We start from the raw sequence: 22,033 nt of genomic DNA, 5'->3' as shown, positions 1-22,033 counted from the left end.
CTCTAGACAACCATTTATTCACACCTCATTGCTAAGCGGCCAAGCATACTTTTGCAAGGTTACGGTTCCTCTACAAGGTGCCATCTTCAGCAGATGCCCAGCTGGAGATGCCCAACAATGGCCCTGCACATCCAGAGCCCTAGCATGCCGTTTTTCTTTTTCCTGCAGGAGGAGTTCTCCTCCAAAGGGCAGGAGAGACTTTCGTGTCAGCCTGCAGGAAAACCACAACGCAGCAGCTGACTAATTCGCTTGGAATTCCTTAGGAGAAAAGTAGTTTCTACACTCTCTTTCTAATCATACAAACAAATGATTCTGTACTGTCTTTATTAGCAGGCAACAAGTCAAAGAAACCCCCAAGTCCATCATTTCCTTTCAGCAACTGTTTCTGTGCCCCCTCTCTCCATTTGCTAGAAGTCTGTTAGTCACCTCCTCTTTAAGCTTGCAGGAATGTACCTGCAAGTTTGGGCAAGTCACATGGCGGTATGCAGACACTACCATAAAAGGAAACAGTCCCTTTGGAATCTAGGAAAAAGAATTTTCCCAGCCCTGTAAAAGCACTCATCATTGGGATAGCTGGAATTCCTCTGCTTACTGACAACTGACAAGTGCTGCATGGCATCCTGCTTCCTGTTGTTCAACCATCAAAAGTGCCTTTTCCACATCTCTTCCCACAGCAGGAAACCCACATATGCATAAAACAGCTACTGCCCAATAAAAACCCTAAATAGTTGTGTAAAACAATTGCCTGTCTTATGCAGGCTCTGATCTGCCTATGACACAAAGATTACTTTTCGGATGCTAATATCAAAGGGACACATTTTAAGGAGCTTCTCCCTCAATTCCACATCTGGAATAAGTCCATGGCAAAGAAAGTGTGCAAAAATTCCAGGCACCAACGGACAGATTTGGTTTGTTGGAGGGGAGTGAGAAACACGGAACCAAACACTCATCACAGAAGGCAAGGAAGTGGAAAGAACCAATATCTGATTTACAGGCCTAGATATACACCTGGACTGGATTGCTTCCAATAAGTAGCCCAGTCATTCAATTATAGCAAGGACTCTGAATTTCAGAGCAGCTAAAAAGAATATTTCTTTATAGGCCTTAACTCCTCCCTCCAGATTATTTATTAGCAAGGCTAGTCTATGGCATACAGAAATTTAAAAAAAGAAAACTCAACAGATTCTAAAGATCCACCATTCTGATATATTCCAGCTGATGCAGGAGTATGATTAATTATTACACTGAGGCATACACACATATATGTGGAATAACATATTAAATGTGGCATGAAATCTCATTTACCAGAGCCCATCTCATCAGATATATGATTCTGGAGCATTAGATATAAATTGCTTCACAATTTTACCCCTGGAGTCCACACACATTTTTATCACACTTTTCTTAAGCATACGTGATTGAAGCATTCATGTTCTGGCAGATGAATGCAAGGAGAACTTTATTTTAAAATAGAAGTGAGGGTGGGAAGTGACAGTGCAAAATGCAATTTAATTCTTCACAACTCAGTTAAAGAACACCCTAACAGGCCGTTATCGCCCACTTCCTCTAAATGAGCAACAGTGAGTTGAGTCTGTTTAGCTCCATAAAAGGAGAACATAGCACTCACATAATGGTGACATCATCTCTCCAGCCATGAGGAAGTGGAGCAAAAGAGGCAAGGGTTTGATCCCTGCTTATAGCTGACTCACCCACACAGAAAGCTTGACTATAGCTAGATGGCAAAGTTTGCCTCCTAACCACAGAAAACATAATTCCTCACTCCCCCAGACTCAGCCCCAATTTAGTAAATCCTGTTTTATCCACAGAAATACCAAGGCATCACAGCCAGAACATGAAACTGCACTAACACCACTGGCAAAACAGGATTATAAGAAAGGGAAAGTGAACATAAATCATAGAATCACAGAATGGTAGAGTAGGAAGGGACCGGCTCCTGCTCATACAGGAAATCTGCACCTAAAGCATCCCTTAAAGGTGGCCATCCAACCTATGCTTAAACATTTCCAGTGAATAAAAATCTACCAACCTCTGAGGCAGATAGATGATCCTGTTGTCAAATAGCTCTCACTCTCAGGAAGTACTTCCTAATGTCTAGTCAAAATCTCCTTTCCTGTATCTTAAAGTCATTACTTTTGCCCCTATCCTCTTGAGCTACAAAAGCCAAGCCTGCTCCTCCATGTGGCAGCCCTTCAAATACCATATTCATACTGTATCACATTACTTCTCACTCTTCTCTTCTTCAGGCTAAACATGCCAAGTTCCCTCAATCTTTCTTCATGAGGTTTTGGTTACCATTTTGGTTGCCCTCTTCTGGACATATTCCAGCTTCTTGATATAAGTATAGGGTCAAAAACTGGGTGAGTTCTGACTAAAACAGACCAGAGTGTTAATATTACTTCCCTTGATCTGGGCACTATGTTGATATACCATAAGATAACATTCACTTTTTTTCTGCTGCTTTGTACATTGCTAGTTCATGTTTAGCTCAGAATCTACTAGGACCCCTAGTAGATAACATGTAATAATTCCAACCCAGCTTTTACCCGCCCTATATTTGTGCATCTGATTTTTCTTGCATAAGTGCAGAACTTTATCTTTTCTCTGTTTAAATTCATTTTCTTCATACTGGCCCACTTCTCTAATCTGTTATGGTTGTTTTGAATTCAGATTCTGTCTTCTAATGTATTAGCTACCAACCAAGTTTGGTGTCATCTGCAAATGAACACCTCTCCGTAGCTGTCTTTCTGTCCCCTACAGTGCTCCATTATTAACATTCTATGGGGGTGGGGAAGTTCAGGAGATTCTTTCCTGCAAAGGAAAGAACGGGCAAAGAAAAAAAAAACTTGTCATCTTGCCATTTCACCCTTGGCATCTCCTGCACCCCACTGATAATTAGCAGGGTCAGGATGCCATGCAGTTAAGAAGATAGCCAATTGAAAAGTTTAAATATAATCTAATTGTTTTGTCTGAACTAGAGAAAATTCTTAATAAAAAAAGTGTGGAGGCACTTTGTTAGCCAAAAGAGATTTACAGAAGGCTTACCAGATAATTATATACAGAGTCAAGATACAGGATTTTTGGTTGCAGGCACACTCTCAGAATTGCATGCTCTCTTTATTGGAAATGTATGTCTACTTCTGTTCTCTTCAAGTCAATTTTACTAATGGAAAAGCTCTCTTCTTCCCACCTCCCATTTTGCTAACTGGAGACAGACAATTTAAAGAGACCCAAACCAAAGAAAGGCATGTGCCCCAGTTCCCACTAAAATTATTTATACTGAAAAACAATTCTACTTACAAAAATCATTTAAAAACCACTATATCATTCCTTCCTGTATGTATCATAGTAAAATTGCTCTGTTATACTCTGTGGGTTTCATTTTGTCTGAGAACAGATGTTAATCATGAGACACAATGACAATTAAGAATGGTGGACCTTCATTCTAGTCTGGATCAACACCAAACCAAGGTTAAACTGCCTTTTTGTGCTGTTTATGAAACATCTTGATAAATGCAAATGGAATAAGTTTTTTTTCTTTTTACTTACATAGGGTGTGCACAATCAATATCTGCCATCTTTTGCCCCAGATGGGTGATTTTATGGGGGAGTGGGTTTTGTTTTCTTTTTATATGTTTTATATGGTTGTAATAATATTTTATAAGCCACCCAGAGTAGTGGCATGTTCACTAAATGGGTGGGGTATAAATCAATCAGTCAGTCAGTCAATCTTTACTATCCAATCTGCAACTGACATTGGCTGGAATCCTACTGGTTTTCACATAAAATTTGCATAACTTGCCCAGTTAATTGTGGCTAAGTGATGGGGTGTGTATTGGTTGCACAGTCAAGTGTGTTACCAGGCCCATGACCAAAACATATCCTGGCACTTCATCAATTAGGCATGGCAAGTTATACACATCTTATATATATATTAACATTATGATATAAGCTATCTGACTAGCTCAGTGATTCAGGTATGGCTCCCAGAAGTTGGGAGTCTGAGTCAGCCTGTGTAGCCTTGGGCAAGCTGTACAGTCCCAGGGCACCCCAAAGGAAGGGAATGGTAAACTTCTGTATGCTCTACCTGGAAAACCCTGAAAAGGACTGCCATTAGTCAGAATTGATTATAAGCTGTTGTCAAAAACCTTTAAGAGTAATTATTATTATTATCATTATTATTATAAGCTGTTTACAAAAAATTTGAAGAGTTAAAAAAATAAATGTATGCACTCTGAGTTTAATCCTGATACTGAACTCCTAAGTCAATCATAATGGATTGTCAGGAAACATTTGAATTGATCTAGTTTTTTTTTTTTAAACATGTTTCACAAGGCTAGTCATCCACCACAGCACTGCACTGCACTACACTGGATAACTGTGGTATATCTGTTTTCCATCTGGCTAATGGCACCAAAATTTTCCTCCATAGCTGGACAGACTTCCTCAGCCATAATTTGCTAGGAAATTGCCACTCCAGAATAGCAATCATAACAGAGCAGTTTAGAAGTTGCCGTTTAAGTCTCTTGGTAGAAACAGAAAATGCAGGAAAAACTAAAACCAAACAAATTGCGCACACACTGCCATGCTTTGAAAATCTGGGCACACATTGTCACAGTACATAAAAGTCAACATAAATCAGAGCAAAGAGTAGAAAAACCCTTAGATGAACCAGTACATGCATGCCGTTAAGTACTTAGAGTAAAAAAAATCATGCCATAATTACCATTTATGGACCCATTTCCCCATTGTTAATAAGAATGTTGTACTACAAATGAGTTAATCCAACATAAGAAATTAAACTAAACACTGAAAGGAAGAACTTTCTCTAATCAGCCTCAATATGCATTTGTTTATTATTGGCCAGAATCATATTTGTAACTACAGGGTGTTAACTGCTGCACAGACAAAGGACTTGCGCAATTCTCATGCAACCTTTGGCTTAGAGTCAAAGATTGCCCCATTGGAAACCATGGGGCTTATACTTGCCAGGGGACAATGGACCACCCTTACATGCAACTGGTGTATTTCAGTCACCATTCATGCAACAAAACCATTGTACATGTGGAAAGGTATGACAGTATTCCAGCCATTAAAGATTAATCAATAGAATGTATTATTTATTTAAAGTATTTATACCCTGTCTTTCTCCTCAAGAGGGTTATAATATTAAAACAAACTATAAAGATCAAAAGGGGAAAAACTCAGCAGAAACAGCTTTCTGTGTTAATATAATGTAAGTCAGACTGGCTTATTCTACAGTAGTAGCTTCACAGGATTGCTGCATTAGAGTAAGAGACTAACTGAAAAGAACACTTTTAGGGCAAAAAGTAAGAATGCTTCACAATATGCAGACAACTTGCCCTGGTCATTAGCGAGAAAAAACACACTCCAAAGACAAACAATGTGTCATTTCCCCCATAACTACTTGTGAAGAGAAATACTGATGAGCTTTTGGAGAAGTCACAGATCCTAACCAACTGTTAAAAATGAAAAGGCCCATTAAGAAAATCTCCCTTTGTGAATCAGACTTCAGAACAAAAGACTAGCGTAAACAAGCCTGATTCAAAGGGATACAGAATGTTACTTCAAGCCGGCCAGGCTAGACTTGACTAACAAATAGTACATTCCTGCCCCCCACTCCAGAAGTATGTAAACATTATGTGCCTTTGTCTTGCTCTTTTCCTCTTTCTCTCCCCCTCTCACACACACACACACACACACACACACACACACACACACACACACACACACACACACAGAGAGAGAGAGAGAGAGAGAGAGAGAGAGAGAGAGAGAATTAATGTTTAACAGATCTTGGCAAAAATGTTTTCGGTTCACCTAAATCTCAGAATCATGAAGCTATAAAGAGATCTAAGGATCACTGAGGATTCTTCTCACATCTCCACCCACAAAATGGCAGAATCCTGCATGCTTCTCTACACCACATCATCGTAACTGGGCACTATGAAAAGCAGGAAAATACCCTGTGCCAGCTGGATTTGTGTGGTTCAAAAAATTCTGCAAGATACACTCAGGCTGAAGAGAAATTTATTGGATTTATTCACAATTCTCTGTAAGATACTACAGACCCTCTACTGTATATTATTTACACACTGAGGCCAGAAGTTTGGATTCCTAAACACTCATGACTGCTTATTTCTTCCTGTTCTTTCATAAACGCCCATGCAAGCACATGAAATAAACTGCAATGCTTACCTAAGTACCTGGCCTCTAGAAAAAAGGATAATGCAACTGGAAGCATATAGAGTACCAACAACAGAGGTCCTGGCACACTGCTATTCAGACATAGCCAGACAAAGAATGCAGCCACACTGCACAAGTCTCCTGCCCCACCTCCACCAGTTAATCTGGTTTAGGGCATAAACTTCCTTCATTGCAGAATAATTATTAGGACAGCAAAAAGAGATGCCTGCTGCAGTAACACATCTGTCTAGCCGCACTACAAAAAAGGGTTAAGCAATTCCAGTATTAGTTTAAATCAAGCAGCTTGTGCGCCTGCCACACAGCCTGCCAATTAGGATGCCCTCAACCCAGTGCAGGAATCCAACCAATTAACAGGCAAGCCTTTCTGCTCTGTCCGCTCTGGGAAATGAGCACACCCCATGCTGAGGTGGATCAGAGTAATCATCCTGTCATGGTGCCCTATGCGTGTAATTGTGTGTGTGTGTGTGGTTTTTTTTTTTTTGAGGGGGTTGTTTTTTTAAAAAAGAGTGCTCAAAACCATGAAAGATTTCCTGCCTGTTAGGTTCTGAATGGAGTCTGGGACACAAGGGCTAATCCTGAATGCTTCTGGTTCTTGCAGCGCCCTTGGCCTTTCATCTTCTGTGCTCAGATTCCTCCCATACCACTGGCTGCTGCAGCAAGCCTCCCCCATGGATTAAGCTGCATTCAAAAGCAAAAGAAGAATGCAGCTTTCCAGAAACCAGAAAACTGACCAGAATCAAACACTGCATTACAGCAGAACTCCACTCCAACAGGAAAAACTTCTCAAACTTCCCCTGCGCACATTCAGTGACATTTTAAAAGTAAACCTACAAGTTTAGCCTACTCAAAGGAGTGCAGCAATGCACAGATGTTGGATTTTTAAATATATTATGTACATGTACACAAACACATATACACACACATATATATATACCTACCTTGCATCATACTTCTGTAGGCAGTGTCTGTAATAGCATAAATGTGAGGGGGCATTTCATGTCTCTTTTTGCCTTTGTACATATCCACAATTTCTTCTGAATAGATAGGCAAGTTCTTGTAGGGATTTATGACAACACAGAACAGGCCTGAGTAAGTCTGCAAAATAAATTTTATGAAAAATTTATAACCATGCATAAATCTACAATTTGACACCAAGCAAACTTATTCATTCAAAGTGCTTATATACTCCTCCAAAGGCTCCCAGCTCATTTTACAAATCAGTAATTTCTAAAAATCCCTGTGTGTAGGCTCATAACCTTTAAAAAATCATAATGAAGAAACATTTACTTGCACTATTACAATTGCCTTCCATCACCAGAGACTTAGACTAATGATGATGTCTGCCATTTATTCTATGAAAACAGCTATTCATTTCCTGTGACTGAAATATCTGTTTTATTTTGCATTAGTCTTCCCTGTAAAGCATCAGACGTCTACATTTCAAACTTTACCCCATTTAAAAGACTGTTATTTGGCATCTCAGGAAGCACAGCGAGATTGAGCAATATACTGTACACCTCACACATAGTAATACATAAGAGACTACCATACGCTGACAATACAGGTTATATCAGGGTTATATGACTCTAGCATAAGATTTTAGCTCAGTTCTATAGCCTTTAACTTAGCATACAAATTTGAACATAGACTTATTTCGTATCTTTTATTTTTTAAGAGGACATGGGGTGATAATCTCTATCAGTGGTTCCCAAGCTTGTACTAAATGTTCTTGGACTAAAACTACCAGAAGCCTTCACCACTAGCCATGATTTCTGAGAGTTGTAGTCCAAGAACATCTGGGGACTCTTGAGTGGGAACCACTAACCTGCATGATTCACTGAAGCCTTGTCCCCAGCCACCAAAAAGCATGCTTAAAAACACTGGTATGTTTCTAAGATTTCACAGGCAGTACCCAAACATTATCAATTAGTTTTATTGCCTTCATAGCCTGAAGAGAAAGACTGTAGAAAAACAAGGCTAAGAAAAGCTAGTGGAATATCAACATGTAAAAAGGAGGGTCCATCATTCACTGATTACTACTGAAGCATTTATACAATAGACCAGTTCCAAATGTTCGTGCCAAACTAAAACACAGTGTTAACTTAGCATGTGAACAGACTCTGCTTGTTTTGTTTTTCCTTTTTAAAAAATTACAACTAATCATTCCTGATTACTGTTCATGGTAGCTGCAGTTGATGGGACTTGGGGTCCAGCAACATCTGCAGACCTCAAGTTTCTATACTATGGTACCAAATATCCTTTCTGCATTCAGTGCAGAAATGGAGAACAAGCAGAAGTGGCCATTAGGTAATCACAGAATTGCCACAACATTAAAAAGCTATGAAAGAAAATGTCAACTCTTTTCTGCCAAGTGGAAATAAATGAGACATTAGAAGGAAAAGCACAGGCAATCCCATCTGCAGAGATTATTTATTAAGAATCTCCAAGAACATTGGTAGAGAAATTTTAAATACAATGTGTGTGTCTACATTCCCAAAGGTCATGAGTACAAAGGTTTTGTCTGGCCTCAGCAGCTAGCCACAATTCATGTGATCTCTACTAGAGATATAAAATTTATGAAAATGTCCGTTTTTCCCAGAAAAAAATAGGGGGAAAACATTTTCCCCCCAGAAAAAATAGATTTTTGGGGAAATTTTACATCTCTAATCTCTACCAATTTTCCTCTCCTATCTCTGAAAATGGCAGGAAGGAAGGTTATCTCAGACTTCATGGCTTCAGAAGAGCTTTGATACACCAAGACTCCTCAGTACATTCTAGCTCGAGGCACGAAATGAACCACAACTTCAGTACATTCAGTGAAGACATGCTGCTGGTAAATATATTTACAGTCTCTGATTCAGTTGACAGTAGCCCACTCCCTATTCAATAGCTTTAGACTACAACTCTTATCATCCATGTAAATGATGTTAGCCTGTCAGGAATTGTATGTACACCAAACCACTTGAGGCCACCATATTAGGGAAGGCTACAGTTGCAACCAAAACAGCAAATCTAAATACAGATTTACCGTATTTTTCGCTCCATAAGACGCACCTTTCCATAACACGCACCAAATTTTTAGGAGAAGAAAACAGGAAAAAATTATCTGCTTTCTTCTCCTAAAATTTGGTGAGCCTTATGGAGAGGTCCATCTTATGGAACACACCCTAGGGTCCTAGGGTGTGTTCCAGGACGCTTTGGAGCCTCCCCCTGCCTCCCTCGGGGGCGAGAGGGGGTGAAATCGCCACCTTCTGGGGCTCTTCTGAAGTTTCCCAAGCCTCAGAAGAGCCCCCAAAGGTGGTGATTTCATCCCCTCTGGCCCCCAGGGGAGGCAGGGTCAGTCTCCAAAGAGTCCTAGAACACACCCTAGGACCCTTTGGAGACTCACCCTGCCTCCCCCGGGCGACAGAGGGGGCAAAATAGGCAGCTTCCAGGATCTTTTCTGAGCCTTTCCAGGCTCAGAAAAGGTCCTGGAAGCTCCCGATTTTGCCCCCGCTGTCCCCGTGGGGGTGGGTGGGTGGGAGCCTGGCAAGGGTCCAAGGGAGCCTCCCACCCCCCCATGGGACCAGGGGGGGTAAAATCGCCAGCTCCCGATTTTACCCCCCCTGGCCACGTGGGGGTGGGTGGGGGGAGGGTGGCATGGGTCCAAGGGAGGGTCCCTTGGACCCTTGCCACCGTCCACCCACCCCCCACGGAGCGGGGGGGGGGTGTTTAAAATCGCCAGCTTCTGAGTGTGTTTGGAGGCTTATCAAGCTTCCAAACACTCCCAGAACCTGGCGATTTCGCCAGGGCTGGCCCCGTGGGGGGTGGGGGGAGGGTGGCAAGGGTCCTGGGAGGCTCGCTTGGACCCTTGCCACCCTCCACCCACCCCCCCATGGGACCAGGGGGGGTAAAATCGCCAGGTTCTGGGAGTGTTTGGAGGCTCCCCAAGCCTCCAAACACTCCCAGAAGCTGGCGATTTTAACCTCCCTGGCCCCATGGGGGTGGGTGGGTGGGAGCCTGGCAAGGGTCCTGGGAGGCTCTCTTGGACCCTTGCCACCCTCCACCCCCCCATGGGACCGGGGGGGGGTAAAATCGCCAGCTTCTGGGAGTGTTTGGAGGCTCCCCAAGCCTCCAAACACTCCCAGAAGCTGGCGATTTTACCCCCCCCTAGCCACGTGGGGGTGGGTGGGGGGAGGGTGACATGGGTCCAAGGGAGGGTCCCTTGGACCCTTGCCACCCTCCACCCACCCACCCCCACGGAGCGGGGTTTTTTTTAAAATCGCCAGCTTCTGAGTGTGTTTGGAGGCTTATCAAGCTTCCAAACACTCCCAGAACCTGGCGATTTCGCCAGGGCTGGCCCCGTGGGGGGGTGGGGGGAGGGTGGCAAGGGTCCTGGGAGGCTCCCTTGGACCCTTGCCACCCTCCACCCCCCCCCATGGGACCAGGGGGGGGTAAAATCGCCAGGTTCTGGGAGTGTTTTGAGGCTTGGGAAGCCTCAAAACACTCCCAGAACCTGGCGATTTTGCCAGTGCTGGCCGGTGCGTGGGTGGGAGGAGCGTCGCAAGGATCTGAGTGAGCTCCCAGGACCCTTGCAACGTTCCCCCCACCTGGAAGCTGGCGATTTCGCCGGTGCTGGCCCCGTGGGGGCGTGGGGGAGCCTCGCAAGGGTCCTGGAAGGCTCACCCGGACCCTTGCGACGCTCCCCCCCCACGGGGCCAGCAGCGACGAAATTGCTGCATTCACACCATTAGACGCACTGACTTCCCCACCCACATTTTGGAGGGGGGAAAGTGCGTCTTATGGTGCAAAAAATACGGTAATTTCCATTGTATGTACTTATAAAGAAAGGCAACGGCAGAAATTGTATGCAAATAGTGTTTTAGATAAAGGGTAACTGTTTTTCCCTCTTTGGCTTTAACTGACCATCAACCAACAGCTACACATATAGTCTTAAACACTTGCAACCAATCATGAATCCCTGACATATGCTCATCTCAGGTGGGTATTTACAAGTGGGCAAATTCTACTTTTCAGGCAAGGAACAAATGCAAGTTATAGCCAAGAGGTGTATGAAATAGGCTAGAGATGGCAATAGTGAATACTTTAGATTCAACAGTCCCCTTATTGTGTTTTCATAAGCAACTGCTTTGCTAAAAAACTAGCACAAGTTACCCAGTTTTGTAAACTCTTGCTTAACTTGTTTGATTTTAAAGACTTCTAGGATTTCGAAGAATCAAATTCTCAACCAGACTGATATCCTAAGAGTTATAAGAAAGTGCACAATTATCCACTGAAAGGGTAAGCATTTCATAAGTACTAGATACAACAATCTCAGACTCTCTTCTAAACTGACTTAACACTTGAATAAGCATACAGAAGTAAAACCCCTGATCTCAATAGGTCTTTGCTCATATTTCTCAACGGACTGACCTATAATCAGAATTTGGCAGTGGTTGTCTCAAGATTGTTATCCCCAGATTCCTATCAGTAAGACACTGCCAGTTGAACATCCCTGGTGAGAATCAGTTAACATCTTCTGTAAATGATTTGACATTGGTCAGTGGTGGGAAGGAGAGATTCAAGTTGGGCAGTAATTTCAAAGGCCTATCTGAATGGCCTAGAAGTGAGCAAAATTTTGAGTTCTTCAGACACTTTTATCAACTTGGATGCTACGTATGCAAGAAGGTAGGGGAAAACATGAAGAAAACAAAAGATAGCTTAATTTTAAAGCTGCAAAATGTACAGTTGTAATAAGTCTAAAGATGGCATTCTAAAAGACACCTGCAGATATAATGAGGTAGGTTTTTGTTAGATGTTAACACATTTCTTTCTGGACTAAAACTGTTCAGTAAAAGTTACGATCACACTAATTTCTCCTTACTTTAAAATAAAGAAAACACTCCAGCATAGCATTTGTAGAGTACGTACAGCATTTGTAGAGTATGTAGACTGCACACTCTATACATCTCTCTCCATCACAGTACCATTCAGTACCATTCTAGTAACTCAACTGGAAGAGATGAGCTTCTTTCTTTAATGTGTAAAAATAAGCCTACTCTAACTATATTTAGATTAGATATTACAGAATGAAGAGATGTGTTTCTTGTTAAAAGTTTAATGGGATAGAACACAACTGAAAAAGCAAATCTGAATGCAGTATCAACTTGGTATTCATTGTGATTGAAGTAGTGGAGACATGGTCTAGGGAAAGAGTTGGGTTTTGTGAAACCTTTTAAAAGTAAACAAGTCATATCAAGGGGAGAAGTAAGAGTGTACGTGTTCTGAACATACAGATAATTAAAGATTGATAAATATGTGAACATTCTTATAGTTATCTGTGGTTCATGCAGCATACTTCTTGGGCACTTGTAAAGGAAAAAGGCCTCCCAAATCACCTTATAGTCGTAAAATAGAAAAATAAATAAACTTGGTAAACAGCAGCAAATATGTAGACCAGAACAGTATTAAATCTAATACACAACTGCAGCTAAAAAATTAAGAGTTGTCCAATAAGAAGCCAATCAAGAAAAGGATGAAAGGAGCAAATGGGTCCTCAAGGCTTTCCTGAACATTTGCAATGATGGGAACTGAAGGATCTCAAACAGTGATCCACTCTAGAGGTACAACACCATTCCTAAGAAGGCTCTCTCTGCTGTACGCTAACTTAACTGCTTTCATAGCTGGACAGAAAAGAAGGGTCTCTGCAGCTCATCTTAAAACGTGGTCAGGTTGATATGGGTGAAGAAGCCTTTGGTGCAAACTGTTTAAGCTTTGAAGCATTAAAAACTTCTGCACTTTGAAATGCTACAAAAAGTGGTTGAAAAAATTAAAAGGAAACGCTTTGTGAACTGGTTTGAGTCTCTAAATGTAGTTATAATGAGTCTCATGCCTGCAAGACTTTCAAGAAGCAGCACATATATATGCTTTGGTGAATGTGAATCTTCCTTCTTTCAGTCAACTTGGAGAATTATCTTATGACTACTTCTGAATACTAATTTCACTGAAACAACTGAGAGTCAATAAGATTTCAAGTAAGAAATATAAGATGGAATTTTAAGCAGGTCATTGGGAGAAGAACGTTCTTATCAGAAGCATTCTATCTGGAGGACTACTCTGTGCAAGTATATTGAACTCGCACATTAAATTCACAGGGAAGATGATCCTCTTTATCAATACCTAGGGAAGATTAACACTCAGACTCTAATAAAATGAAATTTAGGGAACAACATTACTAAAACCAATTAAAACTGCATATAAACCTACAGATCAGTATTGCTTAAGTACTTTTAAAACTATTTGATTTTAAATCTTAATTGTTCTTCATACTATACTAGCTTTCAAGAGCAGAGCAAAATCTTTCAGATTATGGAACTAACAACCACATTGGGCCAAAAACACATACTGCACTGTCTTGGAGAGGGAGATGTAGGTAAGTACAGTTTCAGAATGAATTTTCATTGTCTATACAGTCTTTAGAACCACAGGATACATGATCAGTCCAAACTGTGAAATCTTCATGTGCCTATTTTACTGTCAACCTATGAGTTGTTTAAGTGACATCTGTTCCCAATAATAATTCATGAAGTGGCTCATGTGATATTCCCCTGAGTAGAGGTGGAGATCACATGGTCCGGGGCCACATGTAGCCCCCAGGACTCCTAGGTGTCACACAAGAGAAAAATAATTCCACACAAAACAGGAAACTGCTATTTCTGAAAACCTTCAGGAATGGCAATTCTTCCTTTAAACACATTCCAACACCTTTCTGGAGATAAAAAAAACACACTTCTTTCGGAACCAGAAGTAAAATTTTGACCTGGTCTATCTGTTGTTTTCTTCATGATACATATCATTTTTGGAGAGCAGAGCAGTCCCCGGAGGGTTCTGGGGATGGAAAATTGGCAGCCTTTATCTGTCCATGTCCCAATGGGATAACAGCAGGATTACAAAAAAGCAGTAGCTTGGATGGACCAGGGAAAATGCTCTCCAGGGAAATAAGAGACTTTCCCCAATAAACTCCAGGGTGCTGGCATACCTTTAATTTGTACAGCAAGCAGTTATTAATGTAACTGCTTTTTCAGGGCATCAAGGCAACAAAATTACAAAAGACCAAGCATACCACTCAGTGAAATTAAAATGAGATCATCGAAACTGCAATAAAAATCTAACTAAAGCTGCAGATATAAAAAGCATTAAAAGCACGAGACTGACAAGTAAAAAACTGAGGGCCTCTCAAAAGTGAAGCATCTTTTTTTAAGACAGAAAAGGAGACCTCCAGAACTTTGGCATCACCACCAAGGAAGGCCCTAAGCTCACACAGAGGTGATGATGAACAGGGCCTTCAATTTCAATTTTAATGTCAGAAAATGTTATTGAGTTACAAGCACCATTACTGCTATTAGCACGAAGAAATCGCTCCTTACCACTGCTGCTGCAAGCCATATTCTTCCAATGGCTCAACAGAGGGGTTTGCGTACAGTCTCCTATTCAGGAGAAAAATAGAGCAGCAAAACAAAAAGACAGTGTCCTGAGGGGCGGGAATCACCTAGCTACAATTTCATTTTATCTTCATTTTGTTTTGTGATGTGATGGTTCAATACATGAGCAAAGACGAGAGTGGGTGATATCTTTATTAGACCACTAGAAATTCAAACAAAAGACTAGGCTTTATTTAGTCATTTACTAAGGGCATCACCTACTCTTGTCTTCAGACTGTGTACAAGGACCGACCAGCCCTTTTTTTTATCTTTTTTCTTTTGCAGCACAAGAGGGGCTCTTAATACTTTATTCACGCTGAGTCATACATAAACCATCAAATGTCCTTGTTTCCATAGCAATAAGCTTGTGAGAGCCATACTGCCACTTTGAACTATAAGTGTAGCTCTAGAAAGCAAATCACCTGCTCAGGATCTATTCTACAGTATGACATGCTGCAGGTCCTGAAGTGTCAAGACCTGGAATAATAATGGCTGAGTTGTTATGTAGTTCTTTGTGTTCTGTTTTGAGCCTACCTAACTGATCTGAGCAGTGTTATTTTATATCACAACCACTTTCCATATAGACGAATTTGACTATGCAAAAAGGATCTTTTCCCAGCTTTGGTATCAGTGTCTCCTTTTATTAGGGCTCCTTATAAAGAAGGAACAACCAGGGAGTCACCTTTAGGTGTATATTAGTCTGAACTAAATTTTATCTGTCATTTTTGTGTATCTTCCTACCTGGAGAGACATCAAAACACATAGCAAGTCATGCAAGTGCTACATTAGATTTTGCAAAGGTTCCACCTAGGACAAAGCTAGCAAACGTAATAAAGAACAAGGTGGATGAATAAGTTAGAGGACACACAAGAGAACAATTCTATATCTAGATACGATCTATATAAGTAGGGGGAAAAGTCACTTACATAGATAAGTCCTGAATAGTATCGTTCCTTTAGATTGTGCAGCACTGATGCTTCATTCAGACAGGTCAGTTCTGCCATGTCTTCCACTTTAGAGAACTTGGGTGGGTTCATCTTTTGAATATCATCTTTGTTTACTCTCACTTTCTTCCCATTCTCTGCAAGCTCCACAATAGCTTCATCTCCTACTTCTTCCTTCAAGCTGGCAGGCTCAAACCCATTCTTCTCTGATGGGACCCACACCAACTTCTTTGCTGCCCAGTCAGCCTGAGCAAGAGGGTTGTTGATAAGATTTTTATCCACATAGAGGTATTTGTCAGCGTCTCTCTGAGCCATGGTCGTTTATAACCCGGGACCTGTTGAAAGAAGAAGCTTGATATTATTATTGTTGCCAATGTCTTGAAACTATGACTTCCTAGTCTTCTAACGTATAATTAAGATTAGTTTACTTGCCAACGCCTTTCTTTCAAATTTTTGGTCTATTACAATTTGAATATCATGTAACCATGCAAAGAATGTCCATGTCATAGTGTACTAGATGTCATGGAAGGAAAGGCAATTAAGATGACAACACTTGATGCCTAAATGTTTTACAACATCCTAGCATTTTGGAAGGTAATTCAGATCAACCCCATTGCTCGAAACACAAGACCATCTATCTAATTCCCCATAAAGCTTATAAGCCATAGAATCATTACACAGAAGTGTACAATTACTCAAGCAGACAAATGGTTGGGGCAGAAGCTTGTTGGAAACCTAAAGCAGTACAGCTGTGACATGTGAACATGCATCCAGCCTTGTGGCGTGGGGTGTGTGTGAAGTTGATGCACATCACAACAGTGATGGGGCAGAACTTCAACCTTGCATGATTTTTATCAGAATCATCAGGCCCGCCAACTAGAATCAGGTGCCAAATAGTGCATCAGGGGCACAAACACTTTTTGAATCAAGGAACAGGGTACCCTAACCAAGTTCATGTCCACTACAAGAATTGTTTTCAGCAACAAAAACAAGCGTACACTTTTAACACCAGAACCCATTCTAGTCTTAGTGCTCAAACATTCTTAACTATAGAGGCCTAAATCAGGAAGAAACAAACTATTTCAATAACTGCTATTGCTTAAGAACTGAAGTTTAAACTCTTGCAGACTTCCTGCGAACACCTAGCACTCAATCCTGATGTACCTTCTGCTCCTTTCCAGATTCATCATGCTTTGTGATAATAAATAGTAGATGAGGCTACACCGTGTATCTATACTAATCAGAGAAACTAAGTAGTTTGGAAAGTTAACATTTAACAACCAAGAAGCAAAATGAAAAGGAAGAGGAGAATCTCTTTTCACTGTGTTCATAATTCTATCAGGGCTGGCAAAGCAACAACTGCATTCAAGCCTCTGCTACACAGCTTCCTGCAAATGCAACTTCCAAAAACCTAACTAATTGCCTTTTTTGGCCATAATTGAGCAGACACACAAGACAATGAGGGCTTCCAACTGAATTAGGTTTTTCAGGAAATGATGAAATTGAAAGTAACCAAACCATTCCACAAGCAGACCAAAAATACTCTTCTGTTCCCTCAGGCCTTTTCTGCTTACCATCCCTCATGCCTCTCAGAGAAACTTAATTGTGCATACTTTCTAGGTTAATACTGTTTGAGCAGCCTTTCATTTTGGGAAACCATCCTTCATCAGCCCTACCACACCCTTTGTAACGAACTAGCTGCAGCAAGGAATACTTGACCTGCAACAAAGATTGCCTTAAACCATATGTCAATCTACTTTCTCCAATCTCACTGGTACATTCCTGCCTTGAGGGGAACAGAGGACTATATACCCCACTCCTGACAATAAGTGCACAGTACACTACAAATCTGAAGTCCTAAAGGAAATAAAAACTGACAGCTAGCAGTGTGACAACACTGAAGAAATTACACTTGGCTACAATGTAAAGCAGTGAGTATACAGCTTGTATAACAGTGTAAATGAGCTGTCTCCTCAAAATAACGCAACACACAGCCGTTAATGTCTAAACCGCTGGCAACTAAAGTGACTAGAGTGGAAGTGGAAGCGAACTGCACCAAATTAATGAACCAGCAATTCGTACCCATCTCTAATGTAGATATTATCAGTTGAATACTGAGTTGTGTGACTAAGTGTGTAAATAATTATTTCTTAACTTGGGACAATTTCACTATTTCTAGAGATACACATGAGGATCTGGGCCATACAACTTTTTCTTTGCAAGCGGGCAGAATCTTGAGTAAGTCAGTGGTTCCCAACCTTGGGTAACCCAAGTGTTCTTGGACTGAAATTCCAGAAGCCTCTGCCACCAGCTATGCTGCCCAGGGTTTCCGGGAACTGCAGTCCAAGAACACTTGGGTTACCCAAGGTTGGGAACCACTGGAATAATGCAAAGAGGATGGGCTAATGAACTATGAGTCTATGAACTATGATCTAAGAAACTTAAGGGAGTTCCCCTAAAGGAGATAACTAGATATGGCAGACAAACTTCCTTGAAAGCTGTGTGTCCATTGTTACTGATTATCCTCAGCTTGCATACCCAGTGCAGCATACTGAGTATGTTTTAAAACAAAAAATGGCTTCCTGCAAAGAGTAGTACAGTAGAACCCAACATGCACTGACAGGACATCTTATAACAGTCTTCGAAGTCCCTTTCATTCTACAGAACATTCGTAGCAGACGTCGTAGTGTGTTCCTTGGTGAAACGGAAATCTGAAAAACTGTTTAGAAAAAGCCCTAACGAGGTTCTGTAGTGACCTAGGAGTAACCATGCAAAAAAGTGCTTGAATAATGTTCAACAAGCAAGAGAGTTTCTGGGAGAGGGACAGCAAACAATTCGGATGAAGAACAGGAGAAGATTTTATATTTCCTTTTGATATACAAAATAACCTAAGACCTATATGCTTGAACAGGAACTGAGAGACCACCTGTAAAATTTAGTGAAGCTAATAAAACATCTTCAAACAGCTCTCAGATGCAGACCAAGTCATACACACTGGTCATTGTAACATATAAATGGAATGCACTGCCTCTTGTCTTGCCACAACCATGATGCCTAATTTAGCAATCAAGATAGCTAAATACTAGTACAGCCAAATATTCAGCACTGAAAACACTTGCTGATAGGAAATGGAGAGACCAAGGACTAAGGCTAATCTCTGTCATGGACAACTGCTGCTGTTTCTACATCAGTTTCATTACTACCTATATTGTTATTTATCATCATGTTTTTGTTATATTCTGCATTTCTGCCACACTAAAGGAACCCTTGTTCAAGCACTCAAATATTCTTGTTTTACTTATAGCCTGCTTTCCTGGAAATCATTCACAGGAATGTACATAAATATTATGCCAAATATAAACAACTGCAATTGAACTTTAAGACAAAAATCGTAACTACAGCAGAACTTCATAACTTCAATGGTGAAATAAATAACATAGTTGAAGACTGTGTATGCCTTGGTTCAATCATGAAACCAAATGGAGACTGCAACCAAGAAATCAAGAAAATTGAGACTTGAAAGGGCAGCTACAAAGCAACTAGACATGAACATCAAGTGTAAAAGACGTGTCATTGAAGACCAAAGCCAAAATCATCATCCAATTGCTACAGAGGAACGTGAAAACTGGAAAGTGAAGGAAGCTAGCATTTTAAAAATGATTCATTCTAAATATGGTACTGGAGGAGAGCTTTGCAAATACTTTGGACTGCTAGAAAGACAAACAAATGGGTCCAAGATCAAATCAAATCTGAACTCTCTTTAAAAGCAAAAATGATGAAACTGAGTTTTTCATACTTGGGCAAATCATGACAAGACAATAACACTAGGAAAAACAGAAAGCAGAAAGAAAAGAAGAATAAATATTAGGTGGATTGACACCATAAAGGAAGCAACAGGCTTGAGTTCGCAAGAGCTAAGTAGAGCTGTTAATGAAAAGACATTGTGAAGGCCATTCATTAATAGGGTAGCCAGAGTCAGAGGCAACTTGATGGCACATAACAATATAAACAAAACATTAAGAACAGCCATAATATCAGGAAGAAAGAAGAGAACTGACCTGAACCACCAGAACCTTAGTTAGTATCATATTTTCCAGATTTAATTGTCACATTTTGACTAATATCTAAGCAGCTTAACAAAAAGAACATGACTGCACAATATCTTCCCTGCAACCACTTGTTGCTCACCATACTTCAGAAGAATGCCATACCAAATAATGCAACTTCTGGGATGCTTCCTGCACTAAAAAACCATACTGCTGGGAATGATCAGAAGATGACGTATGCTGAGAAAGCATGTTTTCTTCCACTGGGCTGAATCCAGCTTGTTCTTGGAGAAGATCTAGTAATTACAGATACAGGAGCAGCATACGTAGTCATAGTCAAAATCTGAATAGTAAGAGCACTGGGCAGGTAGCCACTGTTTGATGTGGGAGGCTGGAGATGGGTTGTGCTACAGTTCTTGCAACAACAGCAGTTTGGGGCAAGAGCCAGTCTTATGCATACTCATGATCAACTCTTTACCACTGTGTTTTACAGCTGAGCTAACGCTGGCAATATGCCTCCCTACAGCATTTGCACTTTTAATCACAGCCCAGATACCCAGAAGCAATTCCCAATATCTGAATCAGGTAGACTACAGAAAGTTTCCAGCTTGGACAAAAATTATTTTACAATATTGTAAAAACCCACAACAACCACTTTATTGTAAGCATTCTCTGCTCATGTAAGTAGAAGACCTTTCAATTTCATGTTTCTTGAAACATTACTCACTTAGCCAAGCCACAAAACTGTCAGCTCCAGTTGTTGAGTTGAAAGAGGACAGGGAAGGGGAGAGACCAGACATGCATGCAGACATCACTTATATTAGTCAATGGAATTTGTCACGTAAGACTACAAGTACAACCCCTGATGCTTAAGCATGGGACGGAGACAAACATGCATCCCTATATATTTGGTTGCTGTATAATGCTCTTTTTTGGGGGGGGCAAAATGCCATTGCATTAGAAAGTGCAGATCATTACATTGATTAGATATATTTTTCACATCCTGTTAAAGTTTCTAGGTACTATGGTCAGAGTTCTTCCAAATGGATTATCTGATCTCCTGAAAGCACCAGGTTCCAGGGTGAATTTCGTTTCAATCAAATTAATTTAAATAACAGATTTTTTTTTTAAATCAGGATTTTTAGAATTATATATTTTTTAAATCATTGATTTTTATCCACCCTGTAGTGATTTAAATCATGATTTAAACATTTTTTTCAAAGAGAAAAGCAGATTTCTCAAAGTTTTGATTAGTGGAATATTAAGGAGACATTCCAGTAAACCTGCTTTTCTTTCAGCACCAAATGTGGAACAAATGCTTCATCTGGAAGAGCCCCCAATGATGTATTATGTTTTTACTAAGTGAAGTGCCTCCCAAATTGCACTGTAGCAGGTTAAGATTGATAAAAGTTACCACACTTTGTTATATTCTTACATTTTTTCTCAATTGCCCTTTCTGCAAAATTGCTCTGTAGAAATGTGCTACAAGTACATCATAATTTGTGCTACAAAAAAATTCTCCAAGACACTTAGCTCAAAGATTATATGCATCTGAAATACACAAGAATCAAAATACACTCAATTAACATACGGTATTGCTCAGGTTTTAGCTTCCTGCTCAACATAAAATGTGGTATGTGCACATGATCTTCCACTTCTTAGTCACTCTAGTTCTCTTAAGAAACAAAGGAATGGAGCTCAGATCTTCAAAGCAGGAGAAAACAGGGACTATAACAATAAACACTGGGATTATATACATAGGAAAGCATGTTAATTGTTGCAAGCTTTCTCATCCCATCCCTGTAAAAGCCCAGTTGAAAACTTTCAGTGGCCAGAATCCTATTAGTTAGTTCCGCTAGCATACGTGCAGTTGCATAAACTAAAGTAGCAAATTGCTGCTAATTTATGAGTTGCTGCTTGTATTCCTCATCACATATCACTTGCATATCTTGGTGAACCACAATGGAATAAGTGGTGATTTGTTGACTAGCAGCAATTCACCATTGCACTTACACCGGCATAATCAACCAAGAATATTCTGGTCTATATATTACAAGGCACTGTAAATGCCTTCACTTACATACTGGCCACCAAGATATTTACAGTCACATTCCAAGCACTTCACATTATTATAGATTTTCCTTCCAACTATCCATATATAGGAAAAAATATGGAACTAGGGGGAATACAACATAAGCATTCAACAGCCTTCCAAAGTGGTGCATTCTTGCCCGTATTCCCTACTGTTCTGAGTTTTATACCAAACTAGTCATGAGGACTGCTGCCTTGTCATGGTGAAAGGGCTTGAGTAATTCAGAAAAGCTATGGGCTATGGTCA

General features: G+C 40.6%; 1 protein-coding gene across 3 annotated transcripts in view; it reads right to left on the bottom strand.

The window, feature by feature from the left end:
- MYH9 (myosin heavy chain 9) overlaps window positions 1-22,033 on the bottom strand; it is an 86,001-nt gene that overhangs the window by 45,138 nt on the left and 18,830 nt on the right. For all 3 annotated transcript variants that reach the window (XM_020787689.3, XM_020787688.3, XM_020787690.3), the window contains exons 2-3: window positions 15,632-15,984; window positions 7,185-7,341 (exon numbers count right to left, since the gene is read on the bottom strand). In XM_020787689.3, the coding sequence (XP_020643348.3) occupies window positions 7,185-7,341; window positions 15,632-15,964 (490 nt within the window). In that variant the 5' untranslated portion in view covers window positions 15,965-15,984. The remainder of the gene's footprint in view (window positions 1-7,184; window positions 7,342-15,631; window positions 15,985-22,033) is intronic.

This window comes from Pogona vitticeps, chromosome 5 (genome assembly GCF_051106095.1).
Source record: "Pogona vitticeps strain Pit_001003342236 chromosome 5, PviZW2.1, whole genome shotgun sequence".
NCBI classification, from domain to species: Eukaryota; Metazoa; Chordata; class Lepidosauria; order Squamata; family Agamidae; genus Pogona; species Pogona vitticeps.
The sequence above is the reverse complement of the archived record's forward strand: the minus strand, read 5'-3'. Positions and strand labels throughout refer to the sequence as shown.